This window comes from Hakea prostrata, chromosome 2 (genome assembly GCF_041222555.1).
Source record: "Hakea prostrata isolate BN-2017 chromosome 2, UWA_Hpros_2, whole genome shotgun sequence".
NCBI classification, from domain to species: Eukaryota; Viridiplantae; Streptophyta; class Magnoliopsida; order Proteales; family Proteaceae; genus Hakea; species Hakea prostrata.
In genome coordinates, this window is record NC_142601.1 from 58,861,610 (window position 1) to 58,881,515 (window position 19,906).

General features: G+C 39.2%; 3 protein-coding genes across 4 annotated transcripts; all 3 read left to right on the top strand.

The window, feature by feature from the left end:
• Positions 1 to 1,317: 1,317 nt before the first annotated feature.
• Positions 1,318 to 3,834, top strand: LOC149025278 (LOW protein: nuclease-like protein). The gene has a single exon (XM_089145503.1). The coding sequence runs from the start codon at positions 1,680 to 1,682 to the stop codon at positions 3,186 to 3,188; it is 1,509 nt and encodes a 502-aa protein (XP_089001629.1). The 5' UTR covers positions 1,318 to 1,679; the 3' UTR covers positions 3,189 to 3,834.
• A 5,666-nt stretch (positions 3,835 to 9,500) lies between these two features.
• LOC149025279 (tyrosine aminotransferase-like) lies at positions 9,501 to 13,939 on the top strand. 2 transcript variants are annotated; one of them, XM_089145505.1, is made up of 7 exons: positions 9,501 to 10,094; positions 10,299 to 10,638; positions 10,735 to 10,953; positions 12,216 to 12,275; positions 13,066 to 13,221; positions 13,371 to 13,404; positions 13,537 to 13,939. In XM_089145505.1, the coding sequence occupies exons 1-7, from the start codon at positions 9,823 to 9,825 to the stop codon at positions 13,653 to 13,655; spliced, it is 1,200 nt and encodes a 399-aa protein (XP_089001631.1). In that variant the 5' UTR covers positions 9,501 to 9,822; the 3' UTR covers positions 13,656 to 13,939. The 2 variants fall into 2 exon arrangements, with proteins under 2 accessions (XP_089001631.1, XP_089001630.1); XM_089145504.1 differs by having other exon boundaries at positions 9,509 to 10,094; positions 13,311 to 13,404.
• Positions 13,940 to 14,462: 523 nt separating this feature from the next.
• On the top strand, positions 14,463 to 19,639 carry LOC149025280 (nicotianamine aminotransferase 1-like). The gene is made up of 7 exons (XM_089145508.1): positions 14,463 to 15,046; positions 15,448 to 15,787; positions 15,887 to 16,105; positions 16,193 to 16,252; positions 17,305 to 17,460; positions 17,551 to 17,644; positions 18,884 to 19,639. The coding sequence occupies exons 1-7, from the start codon at positions 14,781 to 14,783 to the stop codon at positions 19,000 to 19,002; spliced, it is 1,254 nt and encodes a 417-aa protein (XP_089001634.1). The 5' UTR covers positions 14,463 to 14,780; the 3' UTR covers positions 19,003 to 19,639.
• The last annotated feature ends 267 nt before the right edge of the window (positions 19,640 to 19,906 follow it).

Below are 19,906 nucleotides of genomic sequence, written 5' to 3' on the forward strand. Positions count from 1 at the left end.
ATTCAAAATCGTTGTTTTAATCATCATTAATCATGATGGATTTAATTAATTTTGCATAAAAAACCCTTTTCCTGTTAAACATCTATAGTGTGTGAGGAAAAAAATTTCCCCCAACTTCTCAGTTACTTCTGTTCTTCCATGAAGCTGCTTCTGTTACAATGCACATTCTTTCTGAGAGGTTCTATTTGAAAGTTTGAGGTACACAAGTTATTAAGATCTCTTTCCATGTTTGGTGTATATATATATATTTCAGATGAAAATTTGAAGTGAAAATTTTCAAGCTGCAGTGAAAGGGAATCTTTTGAACGCATTTTTTTTTCTTGTCCAAACCTTTGAACACAGCTTAAGATGGGCAAGAGAGGGTACCATGCAATGTATTTTGCTTTTTGGGGGTAAGGGTGGGTGAAGTTTGTGTGGTGGTATTGTATCATTCCTATATCCTAATTCTCTCCATAGCCAATGTAGATAGGTAGGTGAGAATGAATCCCAATAACAGTTTCCACTAATGTGAAAAGAGATTTTTCTTCCCTGCGATCAACTTTTCCAGTGTTACCTGAAGGTAACGTTTCTTGTTTTCAAAATGCCTCCTTATTTGAAAGGTTTCGATATAGGTATTTGGATATTCTTATCCTCTAGTAACAATATTGTAAGCTTGTAGTTGATTTATCAATATAAAGAAATTTGACAAAGAAGATTTGGTTGTAACTAAATTCAGGTGACCTCAAAAGGGAGGAGCAGGGATTGCTATGAAAGGTGCAGCAGGTAACCCTCTTCAAGTCAATCCCCTTATGGTTTAGTTCCATTCTAGAGGGAAAAGCGTTGGCTGTTAGAAGTGGACTGTATAGAGGCTTTTGCAGAAGATTATGTATCAAATGTGAAGGGAGCTGTGTAAAACTAAACCTCGAGAAATGGGTAGAAAATGAGGAAAGGAAAGTCATAACAGTTGGTGAAGATGATGCAAGGGAGCAGCTATATCTCCATTAATATTAGCACCCATTGTCTAGGACATTAGAGTAATTGGAGAGAAATTTTTTGGGTTTCTTGGTAATGTATGTGCACAGACAATGCAACATTGCAGCAGATTACCTAGCTAAGAGCCGGAGTATTTGGTCGTGTTTCTCTTCAAGGTTGTTAGAACTTTGAATAAGAAAGATCTTTCTAATCATTCGCAGATTAGTGTCTTTAAGATCCTAAAATAATGTTTGGTTGAAGAACCCTTCTCATATGACCCCGTGAAAAGCTTTGTTTGTTCTTTCTCTATATATATGGGATACAAAATGACTCTTTCTATCACACTTGCTTAGGGATTAAATTTGGAGGGAAAGCAACTCAAGCCTGACCATTTTCAACCCTACAATATGTGGCACGTCAAAAGACTCAAAACTGCTTTAAACGAAAAATTTTCCTCTGGAAGCTTGTCCTTGACAGGGGTCCTCATCCATATGTTGTTCGTTTTTGATGATTGGGCTTTTCAGTATAACAATCAGTTTCTCATTGATGCTATAATCTGCTCTGTTCCCAAATTTTTTATTTTTATTTTTATGGTAAGATTAATATCAATGTAGCATTGGGTGCTAGGAGAAATGGTATTTTTCTCTCTTGGGAAATCGATTAGCAACTTGAAACAGTTGCGCATCATCGGCAAAGTCCTCTAAGCATCTCCAGTGAAGCGATCAAGCATGGTTGCAGGTAGGGGAAGAGGCAGACCTCGCGGTTCCTTCAAGAAAAAGCGAGGCGGCCACCAGGGGCATCTTCCCAAACTCATCCTGAACAGATTTCCGTCTTCTTCCGTCAAGAAACGTGGGAGACCCAGAAAGTATAAGATCGAAAACGACGACCATCAACGCCTCTTACCAGCTATTCAGAGTGGCGGTGGCGGTGGTGGTGGCGCCACCTCCACAGCGAAGAAACCTAAGAAAATCCCCCAAAACAACCGTCACGAACACCTCTCACCACTCACTCCTCTTCTCGCCTCTGCAATTACCACCGCCCACAATTTCCTTGTCCAGAACGATCTCCATCTTCATCCTTCCCAGACCCTAACCCTAGAATCCCTGATATCATCCTCTGCCGTCTCTCTCACCAAATTCAATTCTCTTTACGAAACCCTAGTCCCTCCCGAAACCGTGAGAAACCTTAACCCTCTCTCTTCCTTATCCTCGTCTTCCTGCTGGTTCCAGCGGTTTCTTTGCGTTGCCTCCGACGATTCTGATCCCCGTTGGATCGAAGCCTTCGGAATGTCCAAACCCTCCTTCATTCTCCTCCTTGAAACCCTGACTCGTTCGCTGGAAGACTCTATCTCCACTTGCCCTGCCGATTACACACTTGGAGCTGCTCTTTTCCGCTTCGCTCATGCCGTTTCCTTCAAGTCCGTTGGGAGACGATTTGGGCTTGATTCCGCTTCTGCTTGCCGTGCTTTCTATACGGTCTGCAAGGCAGTTAACGATCAGATGTCGCATTTATTTGATTTCCCCACGGATTTGGGGAGGATCATTGAGCATTTTAGTTTGATTTCACTCCCTAATTGTTGTGGCATTCTAGGTTTAAGCAGATTTTCTATCGACGGAGGAGCATTAGGGGAAAAAGATGGGGCTTTAATCGCTCAGGGTTTGGTGGATGCGGAAGGGAGGTTCTTGGATGTCTCCGCTGGTTGGCCAAGTTACATGAGCCCAGATACAATACTCCGCAAGACGAAGCTTTTTCAACGAGTCGAGGAATCCAAGGAGTTGTTGAATGGACCTGCTCATGAGTTTTGTGATGGCAAGTCAGTACCTCAGTATATTCTGGGAGATTCCTGTTTTCCTCTTCTTCCATGGCTTCTTACACCTTTTCCAGAATCAAACATTGATGATGAGCTCAGTTCCTCACAACAAGGATTTAATTCTCTTCATAGCAGGGAAGTAGAAATGGTCGATAAGGCATTTGGGAGGGTTAAGGGACGGTGGAAGCTTCTCTCTATGACATGGAAAGAAGAGAGCATGGAATTCTTGCCATTTGTGATTGTTACTGCTTGTCTGCTGCATAATTTTCTGATAAAATGTAAAGAATCACTGCCGGATGAATGTGAAGACAGGCCGAAGGAAGAAAGGTTTCCTGTGTTTGATGGGTTGGGGAATGAGAATGAGAGTGGGGAGAGGATCAGAGATGTGCTTGCTTCTCACCTGATTCTGATGACAAAGAGCAGATGATGAAGTTTCATTTTGCACTGGCAGAAGCAGTTGAGTTACCATTCCCCCCCTCCTCATCCCCCTTCTGCTCTCACTCTCTCTCTCTCTGTCTGTTGATAATTTGAATGAATTCTGTTGCATGTAGAGATGTGGTGGAAGGGGTGGTTTTGATTTCTTCATTCTGCTACTGTTCTCAGCACACCTGAATTCCACCTTTGTGTAAAGTCTAGGGGAAATGAAACTCCATTTTTGCTCAAAGTCCACGAAAAAAAGGGACTCCTTTTAAAGGTCTGTTTGTTATTTCACCATGTTTTGGGTGGACAACTGAGTTATTTCATATCTTCTCCATGTATCAGGAATTAAACTGGGAAACAGACCAATTAAATAAGTGAAAATAGCAGCTTTGGTTGGATTAGCTTCTGTCCTAATTCATATGCTACTAATAAATTCGTTTTCAAATCCTTCAGAAGTCAAATTAGGGTATACATAGTCTCATCATCATCCACTCAGAACCGCTTACTGAAAATGACAGTTTATCTCCTTGGAAAAAAATATGTTACTCCCAAAGGGTGAAGAAGAAAAAATGAGTCATACATCTTTAAGAGTTGGGATCATCTCAAGTGATCAAGTAAGACAGACTTGGCCTAGCAGGTCTAAGAAAATATGCACATCATTGGCAGAAAAGGCACCTCTGGTTAGGAGTCTTGGATCGGCTCCAGAGAATAATGTGCTCTTCTTGACCCAAAAAACAGAATAATAATGATGCTTTTGAACTACCCAGTAGGAGTATGGTTTACATAACATCTACTCAATTTTTTATTTTATTTTTTTCCTTAAATATTAACAGGTGAGCCCCACCAATATTTGTGGTTTATACAGATGGGGAGGTGGTTGGAACTCTAGGTTTAGTTGAGCCCCACCAATATTTGTGGTTTATACTGATGGGATGATTGAACTCTAGGTTTAGTTGAGCCCCACCAATATTTGTGGTTTATACTGATGGGATGATTGAACTCTAAGCTTAGTTGCTTCGCTAGAATACCCAGCCTATCCTCGTTTGGCAAAGAAAGAAGAGGAAAAATCCAATGTCATGAGAGAAGAATTCAATCCCTACCAAAGAAAGAAGAGGAAAAGAAAAAGAAAAGAGGAATTCAATGGCAATTGGGCAACAGATCTAAGAAATTATAGAAAGTGAAGGTCCATTGAAAACAAAAATGAAAACAGGAATATTTCACATTGGGCAACAGATCTAGATAAGAGCCTGGGCATATGCCATCTGTGTTAACGAATTTCCCATTCCATGATGCAAGGAATAGGAAGTTCTAGTCTTCCATTAATACGGAATATACTTCAAAACCATAGGGAAAATACCATGCAATTGAACATAAAGCCTTAAGTTGTTGCATGAAAATGTGTTATTTATTTATTTATATTTTCTTCATATTATTTTTAAAAAGTTTTGTTGAGGGGTTGGAATAGGAAACAAGCATACAAAGAGACTCTAACCCAGGAATGGAAATGGGTAAAAAATGGCCATTCTTAAAGACAACAATAAGAATGAGAGTAGGTTCAGATGAGACTTGCTGTAAAATTGAAGGGAAAAATGCAGCTTGACACGTCTCCTAAGCAGAAATCTATTTTTTTTATTAGAAAGATTAAAACTTTATTCACGGGGCAAAGCCGAGGGAGGTGAAACAAGGTTTGCCAACCAGGGAGTGGATATGGGCCATACAGTCAATGCCCATAAGTAACTGGGCCCTTCAGGCTAGGTAGTCCGCTACAAAGTTGACATCCCTAGGAATAAAAGAGAAATTATTAAAAGAGAATTTGGATTGTAAATGGAGGATATTAGGGATAATTGGTTCAAGAACTGTGGGTCTTGGTTGTGACAGATGATAAACAAGGTCAATCACTTCCTTGCAGTCCACAAAAACTTTGTCCAAATCTTCTCCCAATCCACATAGCAACGCTGTGCGCATGGCTAAAGCTTCACCTATAGACTTAAGAGTGTCAGATGGGCTCTTTCAGATACTGTTGTGAGATCCTCCCTTGATGGTCTCTTATGACGAGGCCCAAACCCATTAAAGAATTTTCCTTCATGTGTGGTGCATCAGTATTGATTTTAAAGAATCCTTGAGGTGGTTTCTCCCAAATGAGTGGGTCCCTTCTATGTTGTAGAGGAGAGGATGTGTTCATATTGGTTCCATCAAGTGGGCTATCATTTGGTTGATTGGGCTCTGGGTTTTCCAGAAATCATCGTGGGCTGCCTGCGCCTTTTGGGCTACTTCAAGAGGTGACAAATTCTGACTTCTAAAGGTCTGGTTGTACGGGCAAGCTATATGAACCAACAAATGAATGCACATAAGCTTAGAAACGTTGTTGTTCTTCCTTCCCACTAGGTACTGCAGTTTGAAGATTTTCTAACCATTTGTCAAATTGAGGAGCTGGATTTGTTGGAGGAACATGGTTTAAAGTGTTAGGGAACCACACCGCCCTTGCAAAAGAGCAATCCAGCAGATGGGCAACATCTTCATCCTTGTTACAACCTCTACAACATGAAGATTCCATTGGTACCTTCCCCTTATTTAAACCAACCGCAATAGATGGACCACTAGCACAAGCTCTCCACAAGAAGAGTCGAATTTTAGGTAAAGCACATATGCTCCATTTACCTTTCCAAACCTGCTTCTTTACTAGCCGGCATTGGGGAATTTGGGACGAAGACACTGCTTGCGATAAATTCTGCTGTTGTGCATCAGTTAGAGCATGGTATGTTGATTTCATCGAGCATAGGCCATTCTTTGCTGCTCTTCAAATTTGTGTGTCCTCTCTAGGAAAGAGGCTGAGGTTTATACTTCTTATTCCTTCAGCAACCATGGGATGAAAATAAGCAGTAAGCCTATCTTCTCGCCATCTTTTGTTTTCTGGGCCGAGGGTGTTGAATTCTGCCCTCTAGGAGGCTTGGCACCCATTTATCAGAGCATGTTTGCACTTTATTGCCATTCTCCACCTTCCAAATTAGATGCTCCGCTATAATTTTCCCCCCTTCACATATGCTTCTCCATGCCCACAAAGGCTGCTGTCCAAGAGAGAATTCAAGAAATTTTTATGTGGAAAGTAGACTGCCTTTGTAAACTTAGCCCATAAATTTTATGGATGTTGCCATAATCAGTATGCCACCTTCGTTAGGAGAGCTAAATTCTGTCTTTTTGAGTCCCTAAAGCCAAGACCACCCTGCTCTTTAGATAAACACAATCTATCCCAAGATACCCAATGTATCTTTGATTTATCTTCTTCCTCTCCCCAGAAGGAAGATGCTGAACTTTTCCTCATCTCTACATGCACAGTGGAAGGGATTTTAAAATGAGAGGCCATGAACTGAGGTAAAGCTAAAGCCACAAATTTAAGCAATGTCTCATTCCTACTGAGGATAGTAATTTGAATTTCCAACTCTCCATCTTAGATTGGACTTGTTCCTTTAAATATGAGAAGGTTTTGGTCTTGGAGCCGTCGATTTCCGGAGGTAGGCCTAGATATTTCATTGGTTCTTTCTTGTAAGAAACCTTTAGCATTCTTGAAAACCACCTCTTGAATTTGCTTGGTGTGTTTGGACTAAAAACAATACTAGATTTATTAAGATTGATGCTTTGGCCACTGCTTCTATAATAGGTCTGCAAACTTTCTCTGAAGTTGTACACAACTTCCACCTTCACTTTCGAAAATAATAATGTATCATCCGCAAATCGGAGGTGTGAGATTGGAGGAGCTCCATTTTTAACCTTGATCCCTTCGATTCTGCCAGCATCCTCTTCAAGTTGGTTTAAGGCACTTAGACCTTGTGCACATAGAATAAAGATTGCTGGAGAAAGTAGGTCTCCTTGCCGAAGACATCTAGTGGGAATGATGGGCCTGGTAATGTTGCCATTGACTAGGAGTTTATAAGATATAGATGAAATGCTACTCATAACCATAGAGACCCAGTGAGAATCAAAATCCATATTTAATAATATGGCTTTAATATAAGACATTCTAAACTGTTGTAAGCCTTCTTCATATCTAATTTGAGTCCCAGAAATTTCTTCTTGCCTTTCTTGCGCTTTTTTACATAATGAAAGAGCTCATGTGCCATTAAGATGTTATCTGATATCAATTTGGAAGGTATGAAGGTTGACGGAGCTAGGTTGATAATATTAGGGAGTAATGCTTGAAGTCGACCTACAATGATCTTGGAAGCCACCTTGATTGCAACTCCACCCAAACTAATTGGACGGAATTTGTCTACCGAATCTAGGTGAGGAGTTTTTGGTAGCAAACAGATATAAGATGTATTCAATTTTGGATCAATGAACCTTGAAACAAAATACTCATTAATGAAATTTGTTGGATCAACATGAATACAGTTTCATAATGTTTGAAAAAAGAGGGGGGGGGGGGACCCCATCAGGGCTAGGGGCCTTCAGAGGCAAAGTACTTTTTATCTCCTCCAGTGTAGGCATTTCAAGCAATTCAGTAGGCATATCAAGCAATCCAGTATTCATCTCCGAAGTCATGATAGGCTGAATGGAAATAAGGACCTTATCAAGGGCAGATGGGTCAATTGGTTCAGATTTGAAAGCAGTGGTAATGATGGGTGAGGGTCTTAGAAATTGTTTTCGGATCATTTACCCATATTCCTTTAGCATTCCGAATTCTTCAGGATCTTATTCATCTGTCTTCTTTGCAGTGTTGTAGCATGAAAAAAATGTTGTATTGTTGTCACCTTCCCTCAACCAAGAGATATGGACTTCTACAACCATATAAGTTCTTCCTCGGCTAATTCTTCCGTAAGGAGAATTTCTAGAATATTCAATTTGACTTGAGAGTATTCTCCTCCATTTTGCTGTTGCAAAACTTGTAGTTCAGATGATAACTTTTCAATGTTCTTCTGTACTTTGCCAAAAGTGTTTTTGTTCTATGATTTGAAAACACCTTGAATTTCTTGCATTTTTTGATGTATTTGGGTTGCTGCAGAAATTGAGAATTTTTTTCACCATACTTTTTGGGCAATGAGCTTTGCATCTGGATGTCAGAGCAATGCTCTTTCAAATCTAAATGGCCTTGTACCTTTGGTAATCCCACCTTTGAAGTCTAGGATTATTGGAGTATGGTCAGATCTAGTGGCTATTTTGACAAATACATTCACTTCGGGGTAATCCATTCTCCATTGTAAATTGCACAGAGCTCTGTCTAGTCATATACGAATGGTGTCTCTTCTAGTTCGGTGATTTGACCAAGTGTATGTTGAGCCTTTGAAGCCCAAGTCAAGTAGACCACAACAATTCATCATGGCCTTGAATCTGCTACAATCATGGGAATATTATGCATTACCCCCAGTTTTCTCTTTCCACCCTAAATGAACATTAAAATCTCCTAAACACACTCATGTTCAATCCTTGAATTCTCCAATGTGTTCAAGTTGCTCCCACTACACTATGTGATGCTCTGATTTAATGTGGTCACCATAAATAAAGCTAGCATAAAAATGCATATCACCCTGAGTAGATATTGTGGTATCTTTCACATGATCGTCACTCATAAGGATGTCCACCTATAAATGTGATTTCCAGAACAAAAAGAAGCCTCCTGTAGTATCTCTAGGAGGAAAATGGTATGAGGAATTCATGCCAAAAGATCGACCCCACTGCTGGACTTTTTCTGGAGTATTCTTGGTTTTCATTAAGAAAAGGTGATCCGGTTTTTCCAACCAAATGATTCATTTCAGGACACACTTGGTGCTTGGGTTGCCAAAGTCTGTATTCCAACTCAATAGTTTTGCTGCTGTCAGTGGAGTTGGGGAGGGGATTGCTCCACGGGCTTGTCCATTAAAAATGCTTTTGTGAGTTTTAATGCTTCTGTGAGCCATGGTCCATCCGTCCATGGGAATGGCCTGATGGTTTGGACTTAAATTTGCAGCTGAAGCAGAAAATCCATTCGTAAGGTTGAAATGTGTGATCAGGTGAAGAAGTGAGACCACACCCCTTACTAAGTATTGAAGGGCCATTCCACTGCAAATATCCATCCTTCCCTCCTATTTTTATTCCTTTTCTATCAACATCGTGCAGCCATAGCTGAATTGTGAGTTGTTACCCCCAAAGTCTTTTGTCTTCACTCCTAAACTTGGTCTCCAAGGAAAACTTACATCTAACAAACCAGAAAAAAGAAAAAAAATCCCACGAGCAGAGCAAAGATGGATTGTTTATTTTAATTCTTTGACCCGTGAAGAAACACACACCCAGAGATCCTCAACCAGCACAGCTTTAAGACCACAAAACAGACGATAAGAGGAAAAAGACAGAAGAAGAGTCAGGCCATTTGCCGAGCGCAGACACTACCCAACAGGCGAAAAATCAGACAGTACCTTTGCCTTGCCCCCCAAGGAAAAATCACAGATTCATCATCGCTAAACGTGGAAACAGAATCCAACGTGCTAGTTTTACTATTTATTACTTGTTTTTCTCTGATTCTTTACTTCTGCAAAGTTTTTCAAAATTAGTGCAGCAATTTTCATTCCCAGTACTACCTGCCTCCACTTATTTAACTTCCCCACATTAGACACTAAGAACTAGGAAGAAATTGAGGCTGCCAATTTCTTGGAAGAGTCAGCGAAGTCGAATAGATGGAGAATGGGATGATGCAGCAATGGCGTTTCAAGGCTAACGAGGAGTTGATCACGGCTTCTGATATCACAGTGAGAGGGATGCTCAACAAGCTTATGGGAGCCTTGAATGTAACAGACTCTAGACCCATGATCCATCTCGGCCGTGGAGACCCTTCTAATTCTCCTTGCTTTCGAACGCCTAAGGTAGCTGAAGACGCCATTGTTGATGCTGTTCGTTCTGCTAGGTTCAATGGTTATGCTCCAACTACTGGTATTCTTCCTGCTAGAAGGTAAAAACCCATTCCACCCCATGAGTTCTCCTTTTGTACCATTCTTTTGGGTTACTCTTGGAAGCGGAAACTTGACTAATAAACTCTACAATTTGGGTTCAGTTTCCCTGGTTATGTTCTTGCATTTCCCATCCCTATATGATTTTCTTGGTTACTCTGTTCCTTACCTGAGTTTGAAGGCTGAACATTGATGAGTTTGAACAGGGCCATTGCTGAATATCTGTCAACTAATCTTCCCTACGTGTTGACTCCCGATGATGTGAACCTCACAAATGGTTGTGCACAAGCCATTGAGATTGTAATCTCCGTGCTTGCTCAGCCAGGGGCAAACATCTTGCTTCCAAGACCTGGGTACACCTACTATGAAGGTCGTGCTGCATTCAGCCATCTTGAGGTCCGCCATTTTGATCTACTACCAGACAGGTGTTGGGAGATCGATCTTGAAGCTGTTGAAGCTCTTGCAGATGAAAAAACTGTAGCCATGGTTATCGTCAACCCTGGAAATCCGTGTGGGAATGTCTTCACTTACCAACACTTGCAGAAGGTCCATGAAATTAAGTAGAACCAGCTCCGTTTGTTTTTGCTAGCGGTTACTTAATGTGTTTTCGAAGGCATTAACAACTACTCTTTATGTTATTAGGTTGCTGAGACTGCAAGAAGGCTTGGGATTATGGTGATTGCAGATGAAGTTTATGAACACCTCACTTTTGGAAGTAACGCATTTGTGCCGATGGGTGTTTTTGCCCAGGTTGTTCCAGTCCTTACACTTGGATCCATATCCAAGAGATGGGTTGTTCCTGGATGGAGGCTTGGTTGGCTTGTTACGAATGATCCCAATGGAATTCTTAAGGAAACTAAGGTGTCTTTCTCTTCCCTATCCACCTCTCTTATTCTGTTTCTCTGTGTCAAGTTTCAGTCCTACAGCCGTGCCACATGGTAAAGGTACCACTTCTTTAACTGTCTAATAAGTCAAGAACTCTCATTGTGGCTGTGCTCTGGCTGTCAGCCTCATCCACATTGTATATGCCACAAATGTAATGGGCTTGCCACCCCGCCCTTGATGTGAAGAGAGGGAGAAAAAAGAACTAAAATTTCCCTGGTCTTACAGAAATCCTTTGATTAGTGTTTTTTTTTAATTATTTGTCCTTTATTGCATGCCATAATGTCTTGATTAGATTTCTTGAAGTTATTGTTTTAGGTACTTTGGTTCAATTATAAATAAAAAAAAGTGATAGAACATAATGGTTTTTCCAAAGAATTAAAATAGATTGGATGAAGTGGAAAGGTGCGTCTAGGTCTCGTGTGATTAACGTATTCCTTTAAAACTTGAGGTGATAAGCTACGAGAAAGTCGTTTAAGATGGCATGACCACCTTCAACGAAGGCTTTATAAATGCCGCTGTACGGAGAAGTGATATAATTTAAATTGAAGGAATTAGAAGAGTTAGGGACAAACTTAAGATAACCTTAAGAGAAGTGGTGAGATAAGATATGCATAGGTTAGGCCTTGTAATTAATATGACCTTAAATTGGAAGACAAGAACCGATGTAGCTGATCCCATTTAGTTGGGACATGACTTCTTGTTGTGCCAGTCTCTTTACTCTACTTAGCCTTAGGGTGTCAGTGGTTGCACTAGCCATCTGTATTTCTCTGTTTAAAGCATAGATGCAGGGCAGGGAAACCCTTCAGTCAAGAGATTCAAGATTCATTAGGTGTAATTTCTATCTACAAATTTTTCAGTAGTTTTGGACACAATAGATTTTGTTTTGGGGCAAGAGATCAGAAAAGTTTTCTTTTCATGGCTGGAAGACAATAAAACTGATTGTCTTTTTAATAGAATTTTCTTGTCATCCGCATGGAGCAAGTAGCATGTATAATCATTTTCTTTGTCCCCCTCCCCCAAATTTTCTGTTTTCATACATTCATTCTCCATTTTCTAACTGATGTAATAAGGGAAGTGAATTGTTTGTTATGCTAATATTTAATTCGATTGTGCTTTCAACAACTCCTTAGATAAATGTACATGATATATAGTCCTCCCTCCCCCCTCTCTGTTTTCTTCATAGGGGAGCTTATTAATTGGCATGGGCTAAGGCTAACGTTACTGTTTCTTCCTTGTAGATTGTCGAAAGCATTAATGGCTGTCTCAATATCTTCTCTGACCCTGCAACTTTCATTCAGGTTCCCATTTTATTTATTTTTGGTTTTGAAGCACACATGCACAGATAAACAATAGCTGTTATCTTTCCAATTTCTGCGTTCACATGGTGTTTTTTCTTAGTTTATAATTACATACTTCACTTCTGGATCAGTATCTGGGGACTCAAATCCAAAAACAACCTGACCTGGCTGACCCCAATTAACAGTTGAGAAAAGAAAAATTCAAGTAAAGGAAAGTCAACCCCATAATAATCCATGTAAGCCTGTAACCAATTGCACTCTGTGAAGTTTATTATGTAGATGGTAGATAGTGTTGTATTAGCCTTGAAAATCCTCGACTAATTGTCGCCAAGAACCTCTAACATATAGGTTGGGATATAACGTCAGATAGTACTAAATCTGCCAGTTAAATTTCAATGTTCAAAATTCTCTTTATAGTAGAATAGGAAAGGAATGCATCTATAGTCCGTCTTGATTCTTGGAAATCACAGAAAGAGTGGATCCAGGTTTCAGTTGGCCTCAGTGGGTAAGCTTGGGTTAATGCAAAGTAATTATAATAAAGGTGATGTGAGTATATATTTTTCTTTTTTGATCTAGCATGTGTTATTTTAAAATAGTATTCTAAATTAATCTGGCTCTGAGAAGAATCAACCTGCAAACTGTAGTTCACAGTAGGCTTCTTATTTAATAGATGAAGATGTTAAATTGAAACTAAATCATCCAAGATTCACTTTTGTTATGAACTTGAGAAAGATGCTATCTACTTCTTTCATTGCTTTTGTGTTTCCTTACAGTTTGTTCAATGTCTCAGGGGGCAATTCCTCATATCCTTGAGAAGACAAAGAAGGATTTCCATGAGAACATCACTAATATACTAAAGGAAGCCGCAGACATATGTTATGAGAGATTAAAAGATATTGGTTGTCTCACTTGTCCATCTAAGCCAGAAGGATCTATGTTTGTAATGGTAAGTATGTAGGTTAATCATGGAGGTTTTTGGGTACACTTGAAATAAACTGTTGGTAGATTATTCTATTTTAATATCTTGCAATGTAGGTAAAATTAAATCAATCACTCCTGGAAGATATTATTGACGATATTGACTTTTGCTTGAAGTTGGTCAAAGAAGAATCTGTGATTATTCTGCCAGGTAAAGAAAAGTATATAAGATTTCCTGATCATTAGGTTTAAAATACATATCTTGTTTTAGTGGTTGGATTTGCAAGGATTGAGGGGAGGTTTCTTTGATGCCTCTGATTATTAACTTAGCTGTCTGCTGCAGGCTACTCAGTGGGACTGAAAAATTGGCTCCGTATCACTTTTGCTATTGAGCCATCTGATCTTGAAGAAGCTTTAGGGAGGATTGAATCTTTCTGCAAAAGGCATGCCAAGCAACAGTAGTGAACTTCAAACATTTGTAACTCAATAAATCTCATTGTTGTAAACATGTCGTTTACAACCCATTCTCTCTTTTCTATGGCTCTTATCAGTTTTATGTTTGTAAGAATAAGATTTGCTTGGACATTTGATTGATGGTCAAAGCAGTTCTCAACTTGTGTCTTTCAATGTATTGTATCTAAAGTCTATCAAATAGTTGTTTGGCGAGGAGCCACAAAGAGGAGCCCCATATTCAACGAATTCCAACCCTAAATGTAATCCTCTGTCATCAATTTAAATATTTAATACTGCACTAACAAGTTTGAGGGTATAAGTTAAAATTGCTCAACTATGAGAGATTTGAAGACTATCTTTATAGTTGGTATACTTCAAAAGTGTAGTCCACCCAGGAAAAGATTATACACACGTGGATCTTAGTGAATAATTTTCTATTACAAGTGACTGCCAATTCACGATTGTATCTCTTTTTGTTTTTGCAAAATTAAATTTTGAGTTGTTTTATATAGGACAGTTCTCTAATTTTTGTTCCTGGATTCTTTTGGAGCATTTTAATAATTATCAAGATAAATTAAAAGGGCATTAGATATGGGAATTAGGTGGACTTGGATTGGAATTATGAGAGGGCATTATCCCCCAGATGTGGGAACTTAGGTGGATTTGGATTGGACTGGCATATTGAAAAAATTCATACAAAACTCAGTGAGGAAACGTAGTTGTAACTATGGAGTGCCTGCTTGGCAAACAAAGGGTCATTTTTTTTTTTTTTTTTTAAAAAATTGCATTAACGAAAAATCAATGAATGAAATGCATGATTCACTGTGGATTGCATGCTTGCATGCACAGTGGTCATCGACAACACCTTCCAATTCAATGGTGAAAGTGAAATGCATAACTGTAAGTGCCGTTTGGAACTCAAAAACCCACGAATGCTTCTTGTTTTATTTATCTTTTGGCCACCAGACTCACCACTAGCACTACCAGTCTACCACTACCCACTAAAATCAGGCCGCTTGTCTGTAATTTCTTGTACTATTTCAGTACTATTTCTACCTAGAGAGCGTTTAAGTCCTCAGTCTTGGGATTCCTACCACAAAAACCAGTATCTGTTTCCTTGAAGCAGAGTAGTTCATGGAAGGTGGGTCTAAGCAGTGGCGATTCGCCAAGAAGGATCTTGCCTCTGCTTCAGATGTCACCATAAGAGGGATGCTTATAAAGCTCAACGACGCTATTGATGCCAACGACACGAGACCCACAATCCATCTCGGACATGGCGATCCTTCTCCTTATCCTTCTTTTCGTGTCACCCCAGTTGCTGAAGACGCCGTTGTTGATGCTCTTCGTTCTTCCAAGTTCAATGGTTATTCTTCCGCCGTCGGTATTCTTCCAGCTAGAAGGTCAGACCCATTTCATAGAAACTCCAGAGAGATTCTTCTTCTTCTTCTTTTTCTTTTTCTTTCCTTTTCCTTAGAAACTCCAATCGATGCCCTAAATTTGGGTGCCATGAATAAGTATAGAGTAGTTCCTCTGTTTTTTCGACTTACACACTCTCGCACCCTACAGTAACTGACAGGCAGCAGCTATGACCCATGGGAGGATAAAAGTCCTGTTCTCCTATATAACAGTTGGGAAGAACCCTGACTTACCCTTGTTACCCATCACTTCCCTCCAGTATTTCTCCATGAATCTCCAACTTGGCAAATAAGAGCTTATGATTGAATCAAAAGCAGTATCATGTGCTTATCAAAGAACAAATTTTTGTTTATTTGAATGGTTAATCATTTTGGATGTGGAACAGGGCAGTAGCTGAATACTTGTCAAGTAATCTTCCATACAAGTTGTCTCCAGATGATGTGAACCTCACAAACGGTTGCAAACAAGCCATTGAGGTGATTCTATCGGTGGTGTATAAGCCTGGTGCCAATATCTTGCTTCCACGACCTGGTTTCCCTTCCTATGAAGCTATTGCTCCTTCCAAACATCTCGAATTCCGACACTATGATCTTCTTCCAGACAGGGGTTGGGAGATCGATCTTGACGCTGTCGAAGCTGTTGCGGATGATAACACCGTTGCCATGGTTATCATCAACCCTGGAAATCCCTGTGGGAATGTCTTCTCTTACCAACTCTTGCAGAAGGTCAAAACACAGTAAAACCATCTCTCTTTCTCTGCTGTTTGCTGTAGAAAATTGTACGTACATGAAGCCACTAACCTCTAATTCCAAATTGTATTTTAGGTTGCTGAAACTGCAAGACGGCTTGGAATAATGGTAATTGCGGATGAAGTTTACGGACGTATTGCTTTTGGTTCCAACCCATTTGTGCCCATGGGTACATTTGGATCCATAGCTCCTGTCATTACACTTGGGTCCATTTCCAAGAGATGGATGGTTCCCGGATGGAGATTGGGCTGGCTTGTCACAACTGATCCCAGTGGGATTCTTAAAGAAACCAAGGTTAATTCCAACTGTGTGTGTGTGTTTCTATTATGCAGGGTCTTTATTTGCTAGAGTCTAACATTAATTTCCATTTCTTTTTGTTAGATTGTGGACAGCATCACTACCTCTCTCAATGTCTGCTGCGACCCTGCAACTTTCATTCAGGTTTTAATTTACTATAATAGTTTGAAGCACGTACCTATATGCATGGAATTGGTAGATGTATTAATCTTTCTACCATCAGTCACCATTCAGCAGTAGGATTTAAACTTTGTAGTTCAATTAAAGACTAAGCACAGCTAAAAATATTCAGCAGCAAAAACTAACACTCTAGCATGGAAAAGTATTTAAAGTAAAGGAAGCCGATGCTTTAAAGTCTGTTCCAAGATTTAACTGAAGACTAAGCACAGGTAAAAATATTCAGCAGCAAAAACTAACACTCTAGCAGGGAAAGATATTTCAATTAAAGGATGCCAGTGCTTTAAAGTCTACACCATGACAGTCCCATGGTATTCATCAAGGACCAGTATTTGGGAGTATACTACATAGATTAGAGGTCTTCTAAATGGTAGCTACAGGTAGAATGTAGAGCAGCAGTAAACTTACACACCTAACCTTGAGGGTTCAGTCTTTCATAACTTCACAGGGTAGATTAGGGGTAAAATCAGGAAAATATATATAAAGAACTTATGTTAATGGATGAAATTTTTTTAGTGCACTAATCTGCATTTATTTGATTCAATGAATTTATCCCCCTTAAAACCACCTGCCCGAAGAAGGAAGAAAAACAACAACAACAACAACAACAACATAAAGGAAAAGCCAGGCTTGGCCTGTAATAACACAAGTAAGGTTGGTGCTAAGATGTGCTTCTGTAGATAAGCTGAACCAAACGAGGCCCAATGCAAAACTGATAATAACAAAATTAGGATAAATTATCTCCCCTGTACTTTTTGCCCTATTAAAACTTCCTTTCTCTTGACTTTCCATTATCAATTCCGTATCCCCTAAAGTTTATAAACAAGTACAAGCAAAGAGGAAGGAACATGTTGATAGGGGATGTTGTCATGTAACCATCTGTTTTAAATCATAACATCATTTTGAACAAATTGTATGGATTTTAAATGGAGCATTTGAAATTCACTGCAGTATATTGGACTTGATAAAGATGCCATCCACTTTTCTTCATTGCTTCTGTGTTTCCTAACTTGTCCTAGGGGTCAATTCCTAAGATTCTTGAGCATACGAAGGAGGATTTCTTTGAGAATATCATTAATATATTAAGGCAAGCTTCGGACAGTTGCTATGAGACATTAAAGACCATTGATTGCCTGACTTGTCCACATAAACCAGAGGGATCTATGTTTTTAATGGTAAGAGCATAGGACATCTTGAGTTTTCTTTGCTTAAGATAAATGGGTTGGTGAAAAAAAAACTTCTTGATAATTATCTTTTTAATGCAGGTAAAGTTAAAATTATGGCTTCTAGAAGATATAGTTGATGATATTGACTTTTGCTGCAAGTTAGCCAAAGAAGAATCTGTGGTTGTTCTACCAGGTGAGTAGAGTAGTTGCCTTTTCTGGAATTGGTTTCAACTACATAAGTAAGCCACTATTAATTTTGAGGAAGTTCTTTAATTAAGGTCCCCAACAACCACCCCCACCCTCATCAGTAAAATGGAATTAAAATAATTAAGGTTTAACAGAAACTGACAGCTCTGATCATATATTTTTGCTGGAAACAATTTCAATAAATCAGTTTTAGCAAATAATCAAATGCATGTCTATCTGTAGCACTGTCTAATAAATGTAAACTTATCAGAGACTCTTGCTACACGTATTCACTGTCCTCCTATGAATGAAATCTTGTTATGGCAAAGTTCTATTCCTTATTTCTCCTTTACAGTTTTGTGCCAATTAGGGGGAAAATTTCATTCTGATGACCTTTCTTTTTCTGTTCCAATTCTTTTCTTTGTTTTGATGATCCACAATGATGTTAAACTTCCTGGTCTTCCACAAGCCAGTGATGGACAGTGGTCACCATTCCTTCCACTTTCAGCATAGGTCTCTCTTTCAGAAAATGCTTTGATTTTCTGAAGTAGCTTTATTAGGGAAGAGTTTTATTGTAAGCAGATGTTAACTGCCTAGAAATTGGCAACCAGCATTTGTAGAAGCATTCATACTTCAAATATCTTGCGTATCCTAATAGATCCATATGCTTAGAAATGAGTGTCCAATATATGTTGAATCATTCATTCCTCAAATCTATTGTGGAATGCCATAGAAATCTTTAAATTTTACTGAGTCAACCATTTTTGATGTTCTGAGAAACAACAATGCTAAATCAAATCTTAAAGAAGTATAGTATGGAGAGACTGTTTTAAAACTTCAAAGTGGACAAAAGTTCAATTTAATTTGGAATTCAATTTGTTTGGGCTTTGGCTGTATCAATCTTCCATGAGATATAGATGAATGGAACGGTACTCTTGGTACTCATAGGAAAACAAGTAACTCGTTGCTCCTTCCCCTGCAACTACTTCTTGGTGAACTACAGAATCTCATGATAGTAGTGCCCTAATGCCTCTCCCAAATCCAGATTCTTCTTGCATTAAATCTATTGTGTTCAAAGCTTTTTCATTAAAGTTGACTCGGCAATGATGTTTGCAAACTATTGATTGGTGTTGCAAGTTTCCTATCAAGATCCTTCTTTTATGTGAGTAGTGATAAGAGCTTAAAAGTCATTAATGGCAATGTTTCATGTTGTGCTATTGATGACCTTAGTTGCAATTTCCTGCAGGCATCACAGTGGGATTGAAAAATTGGCTTCGCATGACTTTTGCTGTTGAGCCATCTTCTCTTGAAGACGGCTTGGTGAGAATAAAATCATTTTGCCAAAGGCATGCCAAGAAACAGTAAGGAATCACAATCGTTTGTTCCTGTGTCAATATCATGGTGATCGTCAACATGACAGTTGAATCCCATGCTCTACTTTGTTTCTTGTGCTTATTGTATGCTTATTAATTGTCCAACCATGGTTGGATTGCTCAAACTCATATGTATGGGTAGTAAAGCCCAAAGTAATATGTATTAAGTAAAATATAGCCAAGACCATTAGGTCTAGGAACATAATAAAATCTCCCAACTAAGGGGTTCCTGGTGAGATTGGGGCTTGAAGTATAAAATCATAATAGGAATTCTGATCAAATTTGTATCATTTCTTATTTTTCTTCCTATGTGGTTCTGGTCTCTTTAATCCTTCTTTCGGGATAACGATACGGTCGGATCACTTACATTATCGCGGGTGTTGTGCCACGATTTAGTCCCACATTGGTTGATCTAGTGATAATTCAGCAGTCCACCATTTAATAATATCAGGTGTTTGGTTTCTGAACTTTTCAATGTTAACATCCTCAGAAAATGACTTGGAAAGAAAATGTGACCAGATTTGGATATGCCTACACACACAATTTGTGAAATGACAACTCTACTTCCACAAAATGGTGAGAATCTCACCTTATGGATGTTTTCTATTTTGTCCATGCTGTCACAAGGTAATGCTATGAGAGATTGAGAACCCTCTATCAGGATTAAAAAAAAGAGAAAAGAAAAGAAGAGAAAATGATCAAGCTGATGCTGATGATTGAGTTCTCTTCTTCTTCTTCTTCTTCTTTGTAGTTCAAACTCAAGCTTTACAGAAAACCAAGAATGTTAATCTCTCAGCCCATTATGTGTTTGGAGACTCTACATTCGGCCCAGGAAATAACACTAGAACCACAGAGCACCCACCCGGAATGGACCAAGCAAGAGCAACTGGGCAGCC